This window comes from Aotus nancymaae, unplaced genomic scaffold, assembly GCF_030222135.1.
Source record: "Aotus nancymaae isolate 86718 unplaced genomic scaffold, 86718_ANA_hifiasm-v0.15.2.pri h1tg000081l, whole genome shotgun sequence".
Classification (NCBI taxonomy): Eukaryota; Metazoa; Chordata; class Mammalia; order Primates; family Aotidae; genus Aotus; species Aotus nancymaae.
In genome coordinates, this window is record NW_026988496.1 from 659607 (window position 1) to 679013 (window position 19407).

General features: G+C 42.8%; 1 protein-coding gene across 2 annotated transcripts in view; it reads left to right on the forward strand.

Annotated features, from left to right (window-relative positions):
- ERCC6L (ERCC excision repair 6 like, spindle assembly checkpoint helicase) overlaps nucleotides 1-19407 on the forward strand; it is a 52607-nt gene that overhangs the window by 22550 nt on the left and 10650 nt on the right. The window contains exon 1 of one of the 2 annotated variants that reach the window (XM_012435612.3): nucleotides 9795-9911. The exons of the other annotated variant lie outside the window; for it this stretch is intronic. Coding sequence (XP_012291035.2) covers nucleotides 9814-9911 — 98 coding nt within the window. The 5' untranslated portion in view covers nucleotides 9795-9813. Of the gene's footprint in view, nucleotides 1-9794; nucleotides 9912-19407 lie in introns of those variants that run through there. 2 annotated transcript variants of the gene reach the window in all.

The window sequence follows — 19407 nt, forward strand, 5'->3', positions numbered from 1 at the left end:
CTTAGCATTCTGTGAATATCCAGTTCCCCACTAGCCCATCAGCCTTTCTTCTGTTGATAATTACTGCTTAAATCAATTTCTTTTTTTTAAGAGATGGGGTCCCCCGATGTTGCCCAGGCTGGTCTTGAACTCCTGGTCTCAGTGATCCACCCGCCTCAGCCTCCCAAAGTGTCAAATCAGTTATTAGAGATTACAAAGTGGTGATTTTTCTTTTTTCTTTTCTTTTCTTTTGACAGAGTTTTGCTCTTTTTGCCCAAACTGGAGTGCAATGGCATGATCTTGGCTCACTGCAACCTCCGCCTCCCAGGTTCAGGCAATTCTCCTGCCTCAGCCTCCCAAGTAGCTGGGATTACAGATGCACGCCACCACACCTGGCTAATTTTTTGTATTTTTAGTAGAAATGGGGTTTCACCATGTTAGCTAGGCTGGTCTTGAACTCCTGACCTCAGGTGATCTGCCTGTCTTGGCCTCCCAAAGTGCTGGGATTACAAGCATGAGCCACCACGGCTGGCCACGAAGTGGTGATTTTCTAACTTCACCTTTCCTTCTGTATTAATTAGCTGGAATTCTTCTACAGATGATCTTAATGTTGGAATGCCATGTCTTTTTTTTTTTTTTTGAAACAGGGTCTGGCTATGTTACCCAGGCTGGTCTCGAACTCCTGAGCTCAAGCAATCCACTTGCTTTGGCCTTCCAAAATGCTGGGATTACAGGCATGAACCACCACATCTGGCTTTTTTTTTTTTTTTTAAATACTCCTTCCTTTTAACTGTGAGCTCGGAAATAAAAAAAAAAGAAAAAAAAATACTCCTTCCTTGGGTGATCTTACCCAGGTTCTTGGCTTTAAATCTCGTCTCTGTGCTAAGAACTTTCACATTTTTATTAAGTAAACCTTTTACTTTGGCATTATTTTATTTTTTATTTTGAAAGTTTTGGTTTATTTATAACTGACACATAATAATTATACATGTTTATGGGGTACAGTTTTATTCTTTTTTAAATTTTTTTAGAAACAGGGTCTTGCTCTGTCACCCAGGCTGGAGTGCAGTGGTGCCATCATACTTCACTATAATCTTGAACTCCAGGACTCAAACGATCTTCCACCTTGGCTTCCCAGTGTGTTGGGATTACAGGCATGAGCCACTGCACCTGACCAGTTTTTTTTTTAACCAACAATAATTGTATATATTTGTGGGGTACAATGTGATGTTTCAATGCATGTATACATTGTGGAATGATCAAATCAGGCTAATTAACATATCTATTGCCTCAAATACTACTTTGTGGTGAAAAAATTTTAAATCCATTCTTCAGCCTGGCCAACATGGCGAAGCTCCATCTCTACTAAAAATACAAAAATTAGCCAGGTGTGGTGGCATGCATCTGTAGTCTAGCTACTTGGGAGGCTGAGGCAGGAGAATCACTTGAACCTGGGAGGTGGAGGCTGCAGTGAGCCAAGATTGTGCCACACTGCACTCAAGGCTGGGTGACAGGGGGAGACCTTGCCTCAAAAAAAAAAAAGTTCATTCTTTTAGCTATTTTGAAATACATGATTCATTATTATTAATAAAAATCACCATGCTGCGCAGTAGATCACTAGAACCTGTTCCTCCTGTTGAACTGAAACTTTGTACCTTTGACTAACATTTCTTCTTTCCCTGTCTACCCCTATCCCCCCAGCCTCTGGTAACTGATACTCTACTCTATTTCTTTTTTAGATTCCTTGTATAAGTGAGATCATGGAGTATCTGTCTCTCTGTGCCTGGCTTATTTCACCTAGCAAAATGTCCTCCAGGTTCATTTGTTGTTGTTGCAAATCAGAATTTCCTGCCTTTTAACAGCTGAATAATTTTCCATTGTGTGTATATATATCACATTTTAAAAATCCATTCATCCTGTTGATGGCTACTTTGGTTGTTTCCTTTTCTTGGCTGTTGTGAATAATGCTGCAATGAACATGGGAGTGTCTCTTCAACATACTGATTTTAGTTCCTTTGGAAGTACCCAGAAGTGAGATTGCTGGATCATATGGTAGCATCATGGTTTTTTTGAGACAGTTTTGCTCTTGTTGCCCAGGCTGAAGTACAATGGCGCGATCTCAGCTGACCACAACCTCTGCCTCCCGGGTTCAAGTGATTCTCCTGCCTCAGCCTCCCGAGTAGCTGGGATTACAGGCATGCACCACCACGTCTGGCTAATTTTTGTGTTTTTAGTAGAGATGAGGTTTTGCCATGTTGTTTAGACTGGTCTCGAACTCCTGACCTCAGGTGATCTGCCTGGTTTGGCCTCCTAAAGTGCCAGGATTATGGGTGTGAGTCACCTTGCGTGGCCAATTTTAAGTTTTTTGAGGAACCTCTGTGCTGTTTTCCACAATGGCCATACTTAGTATTTATTCATTGATTTAGAGACATGGTCTCCCTCTGTCACCCAGGCTAGAGTGCAGTGGCATGATCTCAGCTCACTGCAGCCTGGGGCTCCTGGGCTCAAGTGATCCTTTTACCTCAGCCTCTCAAGTAGCTGGACCACAGGTGCACGCCACCATGCCTGGCTAATTTTTTGTATTTTTGGTAGAGACGGGGTTTTGCCATGTTGCCCAGGCTGGTTTCAAACTCCTGAGCTCAAGGGATCTGCCCGTCCTGGGCCTCCCAAAGTGCTGGGATTACAGGCGTGAGCCACCATGCCCAGTCTAGAATGTCTATACTAACTTAAAATACTACCAACGGTATACAAGTGTTCCCTTTTCTCCACATCCTTGCCAACACTTGTAACAGTTAAAGAAAGAGGAAAGAAATACAAAATGCAGCTCGACAATTAAAGGCAAGTTTACTTTAAATAAAACCTGAAAGGGGCTTCTGGCTAATTTTGGTCAGGAGCATTTTCTCTTACAGAGTAATAGTATATACTGGTTTTAGGGTGAGGGGGCTTATCACAAGCTTGGAATATTTCTGTGTGAGGGAGAAGTTTTTTGGCGGGGTTGGAATATCTCTGGGAGGAGGGGAGGTTATCTTGGGGCAGACATCTTTCCAGCCGATGGGGAGGGAGGTTATCTCGAGGCTGGCATCTTCCTGGCTGGAGGTGGGTTATCTTGGGGCTAGCATGTCTCTGGTCGGGGAGGAGTTTGGAATGTTTCTGGGTGGAGATGTTATTTGTGGTTTATGGTCATGCTGACCTTAGCCATTAGGCTGATGCCCTTTGGATTTAGGCGGTTTTTTATTAAGGTGAACTTTAGAATGAGGGGCTTGTCCCAAGATGGCGATGCTTCTGCTCTGTCAGTCCAGACCCTATAGTTATAAAAATGAGGAGGGACAGTGTGTTCTTTCTGGCTACTTCCTGCTGACGAAGGGATGGAGAGTTTTCTGGTCTCGGGTTGACTGTAGGAGCATTGCTGTCTGTAGATGTTTTGGGGTAGTTGTCTGTGAAATGGCCATGATCCTGTCAGTTAAAAATCTTTGAAAAAGGTTAATAAGGCAGGGTAAGAACATTAGTCCCAGGCATATTATTAGGAAGAGGTCCCAGGAATGGGATGACCCATGCTATGATTTTGTTCCCAAACCAAGAATCTATTTGGTTGCTTTGATATTCCCTTAGCTTTTTAGCCCTTTCTTTAAGTTTTTCAGCAGCGTCTCTTACTAGGCCTATTGGTTGAGGTAGAAACAACATTCCTCACCTAATGAGAGGCAGAGGCCCCCGTTTCAGCCAATACAAGATCTAGTCCCTGTCTGTTTTGGAGGATTACAAAGTTTCAATGAGAACTAGAAAAAAATCGAACCTTTTTAACTGGGGGCATGTGGGTAAAATCAATTTGCCAATCCTGCCCTGGAAGGTGTCCCCTGGCTTGATGGGTTGGTAAAAAAGGGGGTTTAGTGTTGGAGTGGGGTGAAGCCTTTTGGCAAATAGAACATTGATGGGAAATGGCCTTTACCTGTTCCTTTATATCTGGGGTTATGTGTATATGGGAGCTTAAGAAATGTAGAGAGGAATGGCTAGTATGGAAGAGGTAGTGAATGTTCCATAAAAGAGTAGTTTTTTTCAGGGTAAGATGGGACTAATTTGTTTTGGACAAACCAGTATGGGAGTTTGAATTGTGCCCCTGTCATGATTAGTTGCTGTATTTGGTGTTCTGGATAAAAGGAGGGGATATGTTGTATGACGGGAAATAGGTATTCAGGGATTGGATGATTGGTTAAGGCTTGTTTTGCCCAATAGTCAGCCTCACAGTTTCCTACCGAAATGTGTTTTTTATCTGATTGATGTCCTTTGCGATGGATAACTGCAACCTTTTCTGGAAGTAAAGCTGCCTTTAGTAAATGCTGGATTAGTTTTCCACTAATGATAGGAATTCCCTTAGCTGTCACATAGCCCTGCTTGCTCCAGATTTGGGCATTGGAATGGATAATGTTATAGGCATATTTAGAATTGGTGTATATATTAATTTGTGTACTTTTTGCTAGGGTTAGTGTTCTTATTAGGGCTTGTTGGATTGATTTTGCTTCAATTCTGCTTGTTGGATGTGCCCAAAGGCAAGGGGGCAGACTCTACGACTCTTCTAGGTGGGAGAGAGTGGGTATCATCAATGTCAGGCCGGTAGCCTCGCCCAGAAGGCTCCCTGATACCACCCCCCAACCTTCCCGCCCCTGTGTGCTCTGCCCAGAAACACTCCAAGCCAACCATGCCCCAGCTGATGCAATCCTAGCCAGCTCTTGCACCAGAAAGCCCGCCAAGCCACCCGTTACCCAACAATGGCCCGCCCCGTTCTAATCCAGTTCCCTCAGGGCCAATCAGAGGGCCTTACTGTTGCTCGTTCCCCATGCTATAAAAACCCCACGCCCCGGCAAGTCACCGTGACTTCTCCGGCCCCTTGTGTCGCACTGCAGAACCTCGCCCAGGAGCCGATTAAATTTCTTTATTTCAATAGCTGGCCTCAGTTGCCTCATTCGAACCTCTGTTGCTTCATTCAAACCTTACAATCATGATATCCTTCAATGATGGCATACCTGGCTTGGAGGGGAGGGCTTTTTGATGCGCTGCCATCTATAAACCAGTCTGGGGCTTCCTTTATGTGAGTGAAAGTAAGGTGGTGAATTAATTCAAGAAAGATGTTCAGGAAAAAAAAAAAGTAAGGTGGTGAAACATGGTGAGAGAACTTTCAATGAAATTCGAGCATAAGTGTTGGTCAGGGTCTAAAATTGGTGCTGAAGGCAAAAGAGTGGTGGGAGTAAGAGGGGAGCATCTATGAAGAGAGATAGAGGGTTGAAGGAGAGTTGAATGTAAGGCCTACATGTGAGAGGATGAGATTGAGCTGAGCGCCCTTGCAGACTGTGAGAAGAAAATACCTGAAGGGGTTCGTAGAATGTGAGTTTTTGTGCCTTAGGGATAATTAGAGAGACTGTGGCCAAAAATTTTAAGCCATGGGGCCAACCTTTGTAAATGGCATTTAGTTGTTTTGAAAAATATGCTACCGGTTGGAGGCAGTCTCCCACGGGATGGGCCAATAGTCCAAGGGCCTGATTCTGAGCACTGTAAATATACATGAAAGGCTCTCAGGGGGTTTGGAAGGCCTAGAGCAGGAGCCTGTAATAAGGCACATTTTAGGGGAGAGAAAGCATGATAAAGGTCTGGGGTGGGAGTGAGTGGTTGGTCAAGATTGCGTTTTGTGTATCCATAAAGGGGTTTAGCAATAATGGCAAAATTTGCTTTCCATAATCGGAAATATCCCACTAATCTGAGGAAAGAAAGTCCCTTTTTGTTTTAGGAAAAGGGATTTGTTGAACACCTGCTTTTCATGCTGGTGGAATTTCTGGAGTATTTGGAGTTATGATTAATCTTAGGTGTGAGACTTTTGGAGAGGTTAATTGGGCCTTTTTGGACACCCAGTACCCGCATTCAGCCAAAAAATTTAAAAGCCTGGTGATGTGTTAAATAAAATGTTCCAGAGAGGGGCTGCAAAGAAGTAAATCATCCACATACTGAAGGTAAGATGCTAGGTTGTAGAGGTAGTTGGGAGAGGTCTAACTGAAGTGCCTCGCTGAAATAGTGAGGGCTTTCCCTAAACCCCTGGGGGAGGATGGTCCAGGTGAGTTGTTGGGAGTAGCCTGTGTCAGGGTCAGTCCAAGCAAAAGCAAAAAGGTTTTGACAGGAGGGATATAGAGGAATAGTTAAAAAAAAAAAAAAAAAAGAATCCTTGAGGTCCAGTATTGAGAAATGGCTAGTGTTGGGAGGAATTCGTAATAGAAGGGTGTAGGTGTTTGGGAACAACAGGACAAACAGGAACGACAGCGGAGCTGATTTGTGGCAAATCCTTAACCAGTCTATAGGAGCCATCTGTTTTTTTTTGATTGGGAGAATAGGAGTATTGTGGGGAGAATGGGTGAAGATTAAAATATTGGCAGCCAAAAGTCAGGAGATGATAGGCTTGAGTCCCCGTAATCCATTAGGGTTGAGAGGATATTGTGGGACTACCATGTAGTGCTTAGGATCCTTTAGTGAGATTTGAATTGGAGAATGGTGGGTAGCTATTAGGGGGGAGTCAGTGTTCCATACTATAGGATTTACCTGGCTGAGGAATTTGGTTTTTTTGTTTTTGGTTTTTGAGATGGAGTTTCGCTCTTGTTGCCCAGGCTGGAATGCAATGGTGCAATCTCGGCTCACCTCAACCTCCGCCTCTTGGCTTCAAACAAGTCTGCCTCAGCCTCCCAAGTAGCTGGGATTACAGGCATGCACCACTACGCCTGGCTAATTTTGTATTTTTAATAGAGACAGGGTTTTTCCATGTTGGTCAGGCTAGTCTTGAACTCCCATCCTCAGGTGATCTGCCTGCCTCAGCCTCCCAAAGTGCTGGGATTACAGGTGTGAGCCAGGAATTTGGGTTTTAAGTCTATTTGATGTGGAGTATCTGAGGAGGGGTTTTGTTCTTGACATAATAATGAGTAAGGGTTGCTTTGATACAGGGCCAATAAATGAATGATTCCCCCTAGTTTGTATAGGTTGCTTCTTCCTAGTAAAGGAGTGGGACAATGAGGAATGACCAAGAAAGAGTGAGTGAGGGTGACTCCTTGAAATGAGCAGTATAGAGGCAGCGTTCTGTATGGGGTTACTTGTATGCCCTTCATGCCAACAACGAAACGGATGAAAGTTAATGGGCCTTGATATTCAGTTAATACCAATAGGCTCACCCCACTATCCAGGAGAAAGATTATTTCAATTTTACCCGACACCATCCCAATTACCCTGGGTTCCCTGGACTCACTGGATGTGGGGGACGAAGGATCCCAGGCACCCTCAGTCTTCCATTGTCAGCACCAGCAGTGAAAAGATTTCCTCCTGTCATGGTCTGGGGGGCCTCATTATGAGCCGTACCCGAACGGGGAGGGTGTACTCGTTGGAGGGAGTCCATTTTTTAGTGTCTCCAAAGACCACAAGTTGGGCACGGTTTGGTGGGGGGGGGGGGCGGGTGGGGTTAGGACAAGCCTTTGCCCAGTATCCAGGGTTGCCACATTGGAAACAGAGGAACCAGGAGAGGTAAGGGAATTTCCTTTGGGGTTATCGGGAGGCTTTTGTGTAACCAACTTTTGACAGCAGAGGTGAGCATCTGGTATTTTAACCAGAGATGTTTGTCTTTTTGAATTTTTTGTTCCTCATCTCTGTTGTTAAAGACATGGAAGGCCTCCCAGCACTTTGAGAGGCCGAGGCGGGTGGGTCACCTGAGGTCAGGAATTTGAGACCAGCCTGACCAACATGGTGAAACCCCATCTCTACTGAAAATACAAAATTAGCCGGGTGTGGTGGCATATGCCTGTAATCCCAGCTACTTGGGAGGCTGAGGCAGGAGAATCGCTTGAACCCAGGAGGCGGAGGGTGCAGTGAGCTGAGAGCATGCCATTGCATTCCAGCCTGGGCAACAAGAGTGAAACTCCATCTCAAAAAAAAAAAAAAAGACATGGAAGGCCACATTTAGGAGGTCCTGCTGAGATGTTTGGGGACTCTCCTCTAATTTTTATAATATTTTCCTGCTATTTGGGACAGTTTGGGAAATAAATTGAAGGTGGAGGAAAGTTTGCCCTTCTCTAGATTCTGGATCCAGATTGATATATTTTAGCATGGCTTCAGTGAGGCCTGATCAGAAAAGGCCAGGATTCTCCTGGGGCTCCTGTATAATTTCTCTGAGTTTTCCATAATTAACTGCCTTATGGGTATTTTTGTTCATGCCATGAGGAGGCAGATAATTATGTGGTCCCTTCACCTGATGCCATTGTCTCCTGTTCATAAGTCCATTCTGCGTCTCTACGGGGGACTGCATCATTGGCCACTGGATTTGGTATCGGGGGTTGGTTATGGAGTTCATCTGCGTGGGCTTCAGGTGTACGCCAGATGCACTCCTTTTCATCAGGAGTGAGGGTGGAGGTTAGAGTTATATAAATATCTTGCCAAGTTAAATTAAAGGATTGGGTTACGTGCAGGAATTCCCTGTGATAGTGAGAGGGATTTTCAGAGAAGGATCCTAGACACTGTTCGATTTGTGACAAATGAGACATGGAGAAAGGACCGTGAACACGAGCAATGGCTTCAACCCCAGCCACTTCCCGGAGAGGGAGAAAGGCTGGGGTGGTTTGACTGGTAGCTTTTGAACGGGTAATAGGTGGAGAAGGAGGAGGAGTGGGGTTTGGGGCTGAAGGCTCGGGGACAGGAGGGGCCCCTGGGGCGGATGGTTTGGAGGGACGAGGAGTGGAAGCAGGGGGTTGGGAATACGGAAGGGGTTCATTTGCAGGATCAAAAGGGGTTTCGAGGGAAGGGGTTTTGGAGGAAGGGTTTTTAAGGGAAGGGGTTTTGGAGGAAGGGTTTTTGGAGGAGGGAGAGACCTAGAGAGCGTTTTCATTGAGAAGGATTTCATGAGGGATGCAAACTTGATATAGGGAGGATTGGGATCTAAGATAGAAGAAAGCCTGAATATAGAGAACCTCTTGCCATTTGCTATGCCTGGTTATAAAGTTTTCAAGGTCCCTACGGACCATTGGCTGTCATTATCTAATGTGTATTGGGGCCAGGCCGTGTTGGAATAAAAGACTAAATGGTTTGGTTTTATGCTTCCCCTTAAGCCAAGTTTGGCGAGGTTGTGAAGGACGGAGGCAGCCCAGTGGAGAGGATATCGGAATGTGGGATTGTTTGGCACCCATGTGGACTGGTGAGAAGCAGCCGAGGGTCTGTTTTTGTTCTAGGCATCCCCAGACAAAAGACAGAGACCTGGAGTCCTCTTTCTAAAGAGGACAGTCAAGCTGAGAAGAAACTAGGCATCCCCAAGATTTTTTCTAGCTTAGTCCTGCTGGTCCTCCAAGGACCGGGAAGGCAGACCTGACTTTTCCAGGTACCGAGAGAAAGCCAGGGGAGGACAGATGTTACCAGTTAGCTGGGTTAGTGACCCATGTTGGATATTCTGGTTGGAATTGGCAAAGGACCCCTTAGACTGGAGCCACATGAGGAAGACAGAGAGAGAAGGGAAGATGGAGGAGGAGGAGGGGGAGGAGGGGGAGGGAGAGTCAGGAGGAAGGAGAGGAGGAGGGAGGACGAAAGGAGGAGGGGGAGGGAGAGTGAGGGGGAGGGAGAGGAGGAGGAGAAGGGGGAGGGAGAGTGAGGAGGAGGGAGGACAAAAGGAGGAGGGGGAGGGAGAGCAAGAGCGAAATACCCATTGTGGGCAGTTGGAGGTCGATCTGAGGGTTTAGAGAACTTGCTGGGGAGTGGCCTTGGCCGGAGCCTTGCAGTCCCCTTTAGGTTAGTTGTCCTCCTCATGCGAATTGCTTGAAAAGTGAAGTGAGAGAAAAGATGGGGTGGATGACCAGAGACCCTCAGGATCTAGGAATTAACTTAGGACAAGATGTTGTTGCCTACTGCTTCTTGGGTTGCGGGGTTTGGCACCAAAGGTAAGGGTTAAGGAAAGAGGAAAGAAACACAAAATGCAGCTTGACAGTTAGAGGCAGGTTTACTTTAGATAAAACTCGAGAAGAGCTTCTGGCTTCTTTCTCTTCTGGCACTGTCTCTCATAGACTAAGAGTATATATTGGTTTTAGGGTGAGGAGGCTTATCATATGCTTAGAATGTTTCTGTGTGAGGGAGAAGTTTTATGGCGGGGTTGGAATGTCTCTGGGAGGAGGGGAGGTTATCTTGGGGCAGACATCTTTCTGGCTGGGGGTGGGATATCTCAAGGCTGGCATTTTCCCGGCCGGTGGGGGTTATCTTGGGGCTAGCATGTCTCTGATCAGGGAGGAATTTGGAATGTTGCTGGTTGGAGATGTTATTTGTCGTTTATGGTCATGCTGACCTTAGCCATTAGGCTGATACCCTTTGGATTTAGGCGTTTTTTTATTAAGGTGAACTTTAGAATGAAGGATTTGTCCAAGATGGCGATGCTCCTGCTCTGTCAACACTTACCTTTCATTTTTTTTCTTTTTTTTTTTTTTGAGACGGAGTCTCACTCTGTTGCCTAGGCTGGGGTGCAGTGGAGTGCTCTTGGCTCACTGCAGCTTCTACCTCCCAGGTTCAAGTGATTCTCCTGCCTTAGCCTCCTGAGTAGCTGGTATTATAGGCACACACCGCCACTCCCAGCTAATTTTTGTATTTTTAGTAGAGACAGCATTTTACCATGTTGGTCAGGCTGGTCTCAAACTCCTGACCTGGTGATATGCCTACCTCAGCCTCCCAAAGTGCTGGGATTACAGGCGTGAGTCACTGCACCCAGCATCTTTCATCTTTTTGATAATAGAGAATCTAACAGGAATGAGGTGATATCTCATTGTGGTTTTAATTTGCATTTCTCTGATGATTATTACATTTTTTATCTTTAGTTCTGACCTTCTGAACTCCATACTCCTGTATCTGACTGCTTGGTTTACATCTCTGCTTAATAATAGACATATCAAGTTTAACATGCCTAAAAACTGAAGGACAAAAACCACATTTCTTATCTCAATAGGTGAAGAAAAACATTTGACAAAATCTTGCACCCTTTCATGATACAAACACTCAACAAACTAGGATTAAAAGGTAACTTCCTTAACCTGATCAAGGGCATCTATAAAAATCCCATAACTAACATTGTACTTAAGGGTGAAAAACTAAAGACTTTCCCCCCTCATATTGGGAACGAGGGAAAGATGTTTGTCCACTCTTGCCACTTCTGCTCACATTATAATTCAACAATATAGTAGAGGTTCTAGCTAGAGCAATTAGGAAAGAAAAAGAAAAAAAAGGGAGGGCATACAGATTGGAAAGGAAGAAGTAAAGCTATCTGTATTTGTAGGTGACACGATTTTTTTCCCTTCAGTGTTTTTATTGTTTTAAAATATACTTAACAAAATTTACTATCTTAACCATTTTTTAGTTTAGTGATATTAAATTACATTCATAATGTTTCTATTAGTCTGTTTTCACACTGCTGATAAAGACATGCCCGAGACTTGGAAGAAAAAGAGGTTTAATTGGGCTTACAGTTCAACATGGCTGGGGAGGCCTCTAAATCGTGGTGGGAGATGAAAGGCACTTCTTACATGGTGGCAGCAAGAGAAAATGAGGAAGAAGCAAAAGCGGAAACCCCTGATAAACCCATCAGATCTTGTGAGGCTTATTCACTGTAACAAGAATAGCAGGGGAAAGACCAGCCCCCATGATTCAATTACATTCCGAGGGTCCCTCCTGCAACATGTGGGAATTCTGGGAGATACAATTCAAGTTGAGATTTGGGTGGGGACACAGCCAAACCATATCAATGTTGTACATATATCACCACCATCCCTCTCTGTGACTCTTTTCATCTTGTAAAACTGAAATTCTATAACCATTAAGTGTAATTCCCCATTTTCTCATCCTCCTGGCCCTAGGTACCACTGTTCTTCTGTCTCTATGAATTTGACTATTCTAGGTACCTCATAAATGGAATCATGCAATATTAGTCTTTTCGTGATTGTCTTATTTTGCTTATCATAATGTCCTCAAGGTTCATCATCTACGCTGTAGCATACGACAGGATTTTCTTCCTTTTTCAGCTGAATGACACTTCATTGTGTGTATAGACCATATTTTGCTTATGCATTTATCTGTCTGTGGACACTTGGGTTGCTTCCATCTCTTGGCTATTGTGAATAATGCTATTATGAACATGGGTATGTACGTATCTCTTCAGGATCCTGTTTTCAGTTCTTTTGCATATATACCCAGAAGTGGAATTGCTGGATCATGTGGTAATTCTATTTTTAATTTCTTGAGGAACTGTGATATGGTTTGGCTGTGTCCCCACCCAAATCACACCTTGAATTGTAATAATTCTCATGTGTTGAGGGTGGGGCCAGGTGGAGATAATTGGGCCAGGTGGAGATAATTGAATCATAGAAGTAGTTTTTCCCATACTGTATTCCTGATAGTGAATAAGTCTCATGAGATCTGATGGTTTTATAAATGGGAGTTCCCCTGCACGAGCTCTCTTGCCTGCTGCCATGTAAGACTTCCTTGCTCTTCCACCATGATTGTGAGGCCTCCCCAGCCATGTGGAACTGTGAGTCAATTAAACCTCTTTACTTTATAAATTACCCAGTCTCAGGTATGTCTTTATTACCAGCATGAGAACGGACTAATACAAACTGCCATACTGTTTTCCACAGAGGCTATACCATTTTATATTTCTACCAACAGTGCACATGGGTTAACAATTATCCACATCCTCCCTAACACTTATTTTCTGCTTTATTTTGACGGGGAGCGGGGGTGGAGTGTGGGGGGCGGGATAAGGTCTGGTTCTGTTGCCCAGGCTGGAGTGCAGTGGTGTGATCTTTGCTCACTGCAACCTCCATCTCCCAGGCTCAAGCCATCCTCCCACTTCAGCCTCCCAAGTAGCTGGGACTACAGGCATGTACCACCATGCCTGGCTAATTTGTTTTTTTAAGATAATAGTCATCCTAATGGTTGTGAGGTAGTATTTTCTAGTTTTAATTTGCATTTCTGCAGTAATTAAGTTATGTGGGACATTTTTTTCATGTGTTTATTGGCCATTTGTATATCTTTGGAGAATTGTCTATTTCAGCACTTTGCCCATTTTTGAATTGAGTTTTTTGTTTCTTTGTTGTTGAGTTTTAGTTCTCTATATATTCTGGATATTAATCAGATATATAATTCACAAATATTTTTCTCCCATTCTATGGGTTGTCTTTTTACTCTGTTGATAATTGTCTTTTGATGTATAAATTCAAAATTTTTTTGAGGTTCAATTTGTTTATTTTGTAGGTTTGTGTCTTTGGTGTCACATCCAAGAAATTATTGCCAAATCCAATATTTTGAAGCCCGCCCTTCCTTCCTTCCTTCCTTCCTTCCTTCCTTCTCTCCTTCCTTCCTTCCTTTCTCCCTCCCTCCCTCCCTCCCTCTTTTTTTTTGAGACTGGGTCTCACTATGTTGCCAAAGCTAGTCTTGAACCTTTTTTTTTTTTTTTTGAGAAAGAGTCTCACTCTGCTGTCTTCCAGGCTACAGTACAGCGGCGCAATAGCTCATTACAATCTTCGCCTCCTGGGTTCAAGCAAACCTCCCTCAGCCTCATGAGTAGCTGGGATTGTAGGCACGCACCACCATGCCTGGATAATTTTTGTATTTTTAGTAGAGACAGGGTTTCACCATGTTGGCCAGGTTGGTCTCAAACTCCTAACCTTAAGTGATCCACCCGCCTTGGCCTCTCAAAGTGCTGGAATTACAGGTGTGAGCTACCTTGCCCAGCCTGGTCTTGAACTTCTGGCTTCAAGTGATCCTCCTGCCTCAGCCTGTCAGAGTGCCACCATTACAGGCATGAGCCACCCACCCAGCCAAATGTTGTGATCTTTTGCCCTGTTTTCTTCTAAGAATTTTATAGTTTTAGGTCTTTGATCCATTTTGAGTTAATTTTTGTGTATAATGTGAGGTAAGGGTCCAACTTCATTCTTTTGTATGTGAATAACCAGTTTCCCCAGTGCCACTTATTGAAAAAGACTGTCCTTTCCCCATTGAATGGTCTTGGCACCCTTGTGAAAAATCATTCAACTATATTTGCAAGGTTTTATTTCTGGGCTGTTTGTTCTAGTCTATATATCTTTATGCCAGTACCATATTGTTTTGATTATTATAGTATTGTAGTTAGTTTTGAAATCAGGACGTAAGTTCTCTAGGTTTGTTCTTTCTCAACATTGTTTTCACGGCTATTCAGGGTCCCTTAAGATTTCATATAAATTTTAGGAAGGTTGTTTTTTTTTTTTTTTTTTTTTTTTAGAAGAGTTTCCCACTATTGCTGCCCAGGCTGGAGTGTGGTGGTGAAATCTTGGCTCACTGCAACCTCTGCGTCCCAGGTTCTCCTGCCTCAGCCCCGAGTAGTTGGGATTACAGGCATTCACCACCACGCCTGGCTAATTTTTGTATTTTTAGGAGAGATGGGGTTTCACCATGTTGGCCAGGCTGATCTCAAATTCCTGACCTCAGTTGAGCCACTGCACCTGGCCATGAATTTTAGGAAGGGGTTTTCTGTTTCTGCAAAACACATCATTGGGATTTTGATAGGGATTGCGTTGATTCCGTAGATTGCAGTGGATAGTATGGTATTTTAAAAATATTGTATTCTAATCCATGAGCCTGTAATGTGTTTCTATTTACTTATGTCTTAATTTATTTTAGCACTGTTTTTAAATTTTCATAGTACAGGTATTTTAATCCTTGGTTAAGTTAATTCCTAAGTATTTTATTCTTTTTGATGCTATTATAAATGGAATTGTTTTTGTAATTTCCTTTTCAGATTGTTCATTGTTAGTATATAGAATTGCATCTGACATTTGGTTGTTGATTTTGTATCCTGTTACTTTGCTGAATTTATTAGTTCTAACAGTTTTGTTTTGAAAAATCTTTAGGGTTTTCTACATCTAAGATCATATCACCTGTGAACAGAGATAATTTTACTACTTCTTCCTAATTTGAAGGACTTTTATTTCTTTTCTTTTTTTTTTTTTTTAAAGACAGGGTATTACTCTGTTGCCTAGGCTGGAGTGCAGTGCTGGAATCATGGCTCACTGCAGTCTTGAACTCTTGGGCTCAAGTGATCTTCCTGCCTTAGCCTCCTTAATAGTTATGACTACAGGCATGTGCTATCTTGCCTGGCTAATTTTTAAATTTTTTTTTTGTAGAAATGGGGGTCTTGCTTTGTTGTCCAGGTTGGTCTCGAACTCCTGGCCTAAAGTGATTCTCCTGCCTTGGTCTCCCAAAGTAGTGGGATTACAGGGATGAATCACTGTGCCTGGCCCTTGTATTTCTTTTTCTTGACTAAAATTCCTCTGGTTAGAACTTCCAGTACTATATTGAGTAGAATTGGTGAAAGCAGGGATCCTTTCTTGTTCCTGATCTTAGAGGAAAAGCTTTCAGTCTTTCACCATTGAGTATGACGTTCATTGTGTTTTTCATATATGACTTTTATTAGGTTGAGGTAGTTTTGTTTTTTTCAGTGTTTTTATCATGAAGGGGTGTTAAATTTTGTCAAATGCTTTTTTTCTGCGTCATTTGAGATAATGAAACTTCTTTCCTGCTGAAGAACGTTGCCTGGTATGATCTCTCTGGATACCAAAGCAGAAGATGTTTTTTTCCTTCATTAGTTAATGTGATATATTACATTGTTCAACTTTTGTATGTTGAACCATGCTTGCATTCCAGGAATAAATCCCACTTGATCATGGTATATAATCCTTTTAATATGCTGCTGAATTGGGTTTGTTAATATTTTGTTGAGGATTTTTACATTAATGTTCATAAGGGATGTTGGTCTGTAAGTTTTTTTTCTTTTCTTTTTGTAGTATCTTGGTGACATGACCTTTAATATAGAAAACCCTAATGAATCCACAAAAAACTATTAGAGCCAATAGATAAATTCAGAAAGTTGCAGGATACTAGATCAGTATTCAAAATTTAATTGTATTTCTGTACACAGCAGTGAATGAAATTAAAACAATTCCATTTTTATTTATTTATTTATATTTTTTGTGACAGAGTCTCTGTTGCCCAAGCTGGAGTGCAGTGGCGCAGACTCAGCTCACTGCAACCTCTGTCTCCCAGGTTCAAGCAATTCTCCTGCCTCTGTCTGCTGAGTAGCTAGGATTTCAGGTACAGGCTACCACACCCGGCTAATTTTTGTATTTTTAGTAGAGATAGGGGTTTTACCATGTTGGCCAGGCTGGTATTGAACTCCTGACCTCAGATGATCTGCCTGCCTTGGCCTTACAAAGTGCTGGGATTACAGGTGTGAGCCACCGCACCCGGCCTTATTTATTTATTTTTGAGACAGGGTCTCGCTCTGTTGCCTAGGCTGGAGTGCAGTGGTGTGATCTCTGCTCACTGCGACCTCCGCCTCCTGGGTTCCAGTGATTCTCCTGCCTCAGCCTCCCAAGTAGCTGGGATTACAGGTGCCTGCCACCACGCCCAGCTAATTTTTGTATTTTTAGTAGAGACAGGGTTTCACCATGTTGGCCATGATGGTCTTGATCTCTTGACCTTGTGAGCCACCATGCCCAGCCAAAACAATTCCATTTACAATAGCAACAAAAATAAATGCTTAGGAGTAAATTTATACGAGGAATTGCAACCCTTGGATACTGAAAACTGTAAAACATTGTTGAAAGATATTTAAGAAGGTATAAATAAAAGGAAAGATACGCTGTGTTTATGGATTGAAAGATGTAAAATCTTTAAAATGGCAGTACTTCCCAAAGTGTTCTACAGATTCTAATGCCATATCTAACAAAATTCCAGCTGGCTTTGTTGCAGAAATGGACAAACTACAAGCCTGGCCAACATGATGAAACACCATCTCTAGTAAAAATTCAGAAATTAGCCAGGTGTGGTGGTGCACGCCTATAATCCTAGCTAACTGGGAGGCTGAGGCATTAGAATCGCCTGAACCTGGGAGGTAGAGGTTGCAGTGAGCGGAGACCATGCCACTGCACTCCAGCCTGGGTGACAGAGCAAGACTCTGCCTCAAAAGAAAAAAGAAAGAAATTGACAAGCTATTACAAAAGCCGTATAGAAATGCAGGGGACCCAGAACAGCCAAAACAGTCCTGAAAAAGAGCAAAGTTAGCTGGGCGCGGTGCCTCACATCTGTAATCCCAGCTACTCAGGTCGCTGAGACAGAAGGATCACTTGAGGCCAGGAGTTTGAGACCAGCCTGGGCAACATGGCGATACCCCATCTCTATTATTTAAAAATTTTTTTTAAAGGAACTAAGTTAGAGGACTCACAGTTCCTAAATTCAACACTTACAACGAAGCTACAGTAGTGAAGACAGTGTGGTATTTGCATAAGTATAGATACAGATCAGTGGAATAGAATCAAGAGTTCTATACTGTTCTTTCCTGGAACAGCATGGAGTGCCCATATTTCAGGTACTTGCTTAGGTGTAGGGAATTATGGTTGCTGTTATATTTTGTTCTTTTTGTGTTTTTAAATTTTTTTGTCTGCTCAATAAGCTTTCATGTCCACCTTCTGGTAATGATCTTATCCCCTGGCCACTAGGGTGGGCAATTAACATTCTTTAAAAGTTTTATTGTGAAATATAAGATACATATAGAAAAATGTATAAAACATGAATATTCAGTTTAACGGTAGCCTGGGTCTCTTAGGTTAGGAGCCTACACAAGTTTTGGTTTCGGGCTTAACACTGTTTAGCTTCGTACTCTATTTCATCTATAAGAGCAATCGCTGAAAACAGTGTAAGGCTTTCTGTAGTATTATCTGGTTATTGGCTTTGGATTCCTCAGACAAGAACTATTTGGACCAAACTATATGGCTTAAAAGAGCCAAGGTTCTTCTTGCTCTTTTAGGTCCTTCATACTCTGTCATAAAGAGAATACAAGCAGGCAGGAAGAGCAAGACCGATTTCAAAGTGAGTAAAAGCAGGCAGGGTTGTTGAACTCCTCCTTTGTAATTAGACCTGAACATTTTAGTGCAGCTTTTGGTTGAACTGGGCAAATACACTTCTGCCAGAATAAACAAGAAGAAAGCATCCTCCTACATGCTAACAACATGCCCTCAGAAAGGAACTGAACCTGTTGGCTAACTCCGGAAAAAAACAGCATAACAGTAATTATGCCAAAACCAAAATTATCCTTGTTTCTGGCATAGCAGATGTGCTTTGGCATCTAGAGGGGATCCTACTAGCTAATGTTCTTCAGCAGAAGGAAGTTTTATTATTTTGGGGAGCATTTGGTGGCTAACATCCTAACTGACCCTTTGGAATAAAGTCTAACTAAAAATGAAAAATTCTCCAGGGACAATTAATTTCTTTTACAATGGATATAGACCTTTAGTACCTCCAGCTCCTTAATCTTCCAGCCCAGGGTTATCTGGTTAACCACTGCCAAATACAAAAGGAGAAATATATGATTCCACCTACATAAAATATCTAGAATAGGCACATACATAGAGATAAAAAGATTAGACGTCACTGAGGATGTGGGGGAAATGGGGAGTTATAGCTTAATGGGTACAGGGTTCCTGTTTGGTATCATGAGAAAGATAGTGGTGATGATTGCACATTGTGAATGTAATCAATGCCAGTGTATGCTTAAAATGGTTAAAGCAGCCAATTTTATGTTATATGTATTTTACCATAATTTTTAAAAAACCTAGATATTCTGTCACAGTTATGGAAACTAGAAGTCTGAAATCAAGGTGTCAACAGTATTGGTTTCTTTTTGGAGACTGAGAAAGAATCTGTTCCAAGCCTCTCTCCTAGTTTATGGTGGTACTGGCAATCCTAGAAGCTTTTTGGCTCGTAGATGCATCACTCCATTCTCTGCCTCCATCTTCATATGGCATTCTCCTCTCTATGTCTCAGTGTCTCAGCTTACCTCTTATAAGTACGCTAATCATGTGGGGTTAGGGCCTACCCTAATCCAGTATAACCTCATCTTAAATTGGTAACATCTGCAAAGTCCCAGTCACATTTGTGTGTTCCAGGTGGACATGAAATTTTGGAGGACTCTATTTAACCTAGTACAGGGCACTGCCATGGATAAAATCTTCTGGGAAATCAGAAGGACACTGACAACAAGAAGATCCCCAGAAAGGCCACATTTTATATGGGATATGTGGAGGGAGAGGAATTCAATTTGCAGACTGAGCATCTTAAATTGTTAGAGAGGCAGAAGAAGAATAGGAGAGAGGAGTGTATGCCACTGAACCCAAGGGGGAGGGAAAACTTGAGGAGGGATGTAGTGATCAGTGGTTTTAAGCACAGCAGAAAGGTCAAGAAAGATAAAGACTAAAAACTGTTCATGGAGTTTGGCAATATGGAGATTGGTGTTCTTGGTGAGAACAGTTACATTAGAGTGCTAGTTAAAACGCCAAATTGCAGCATGTTATGAATCTTGGTTTTGTA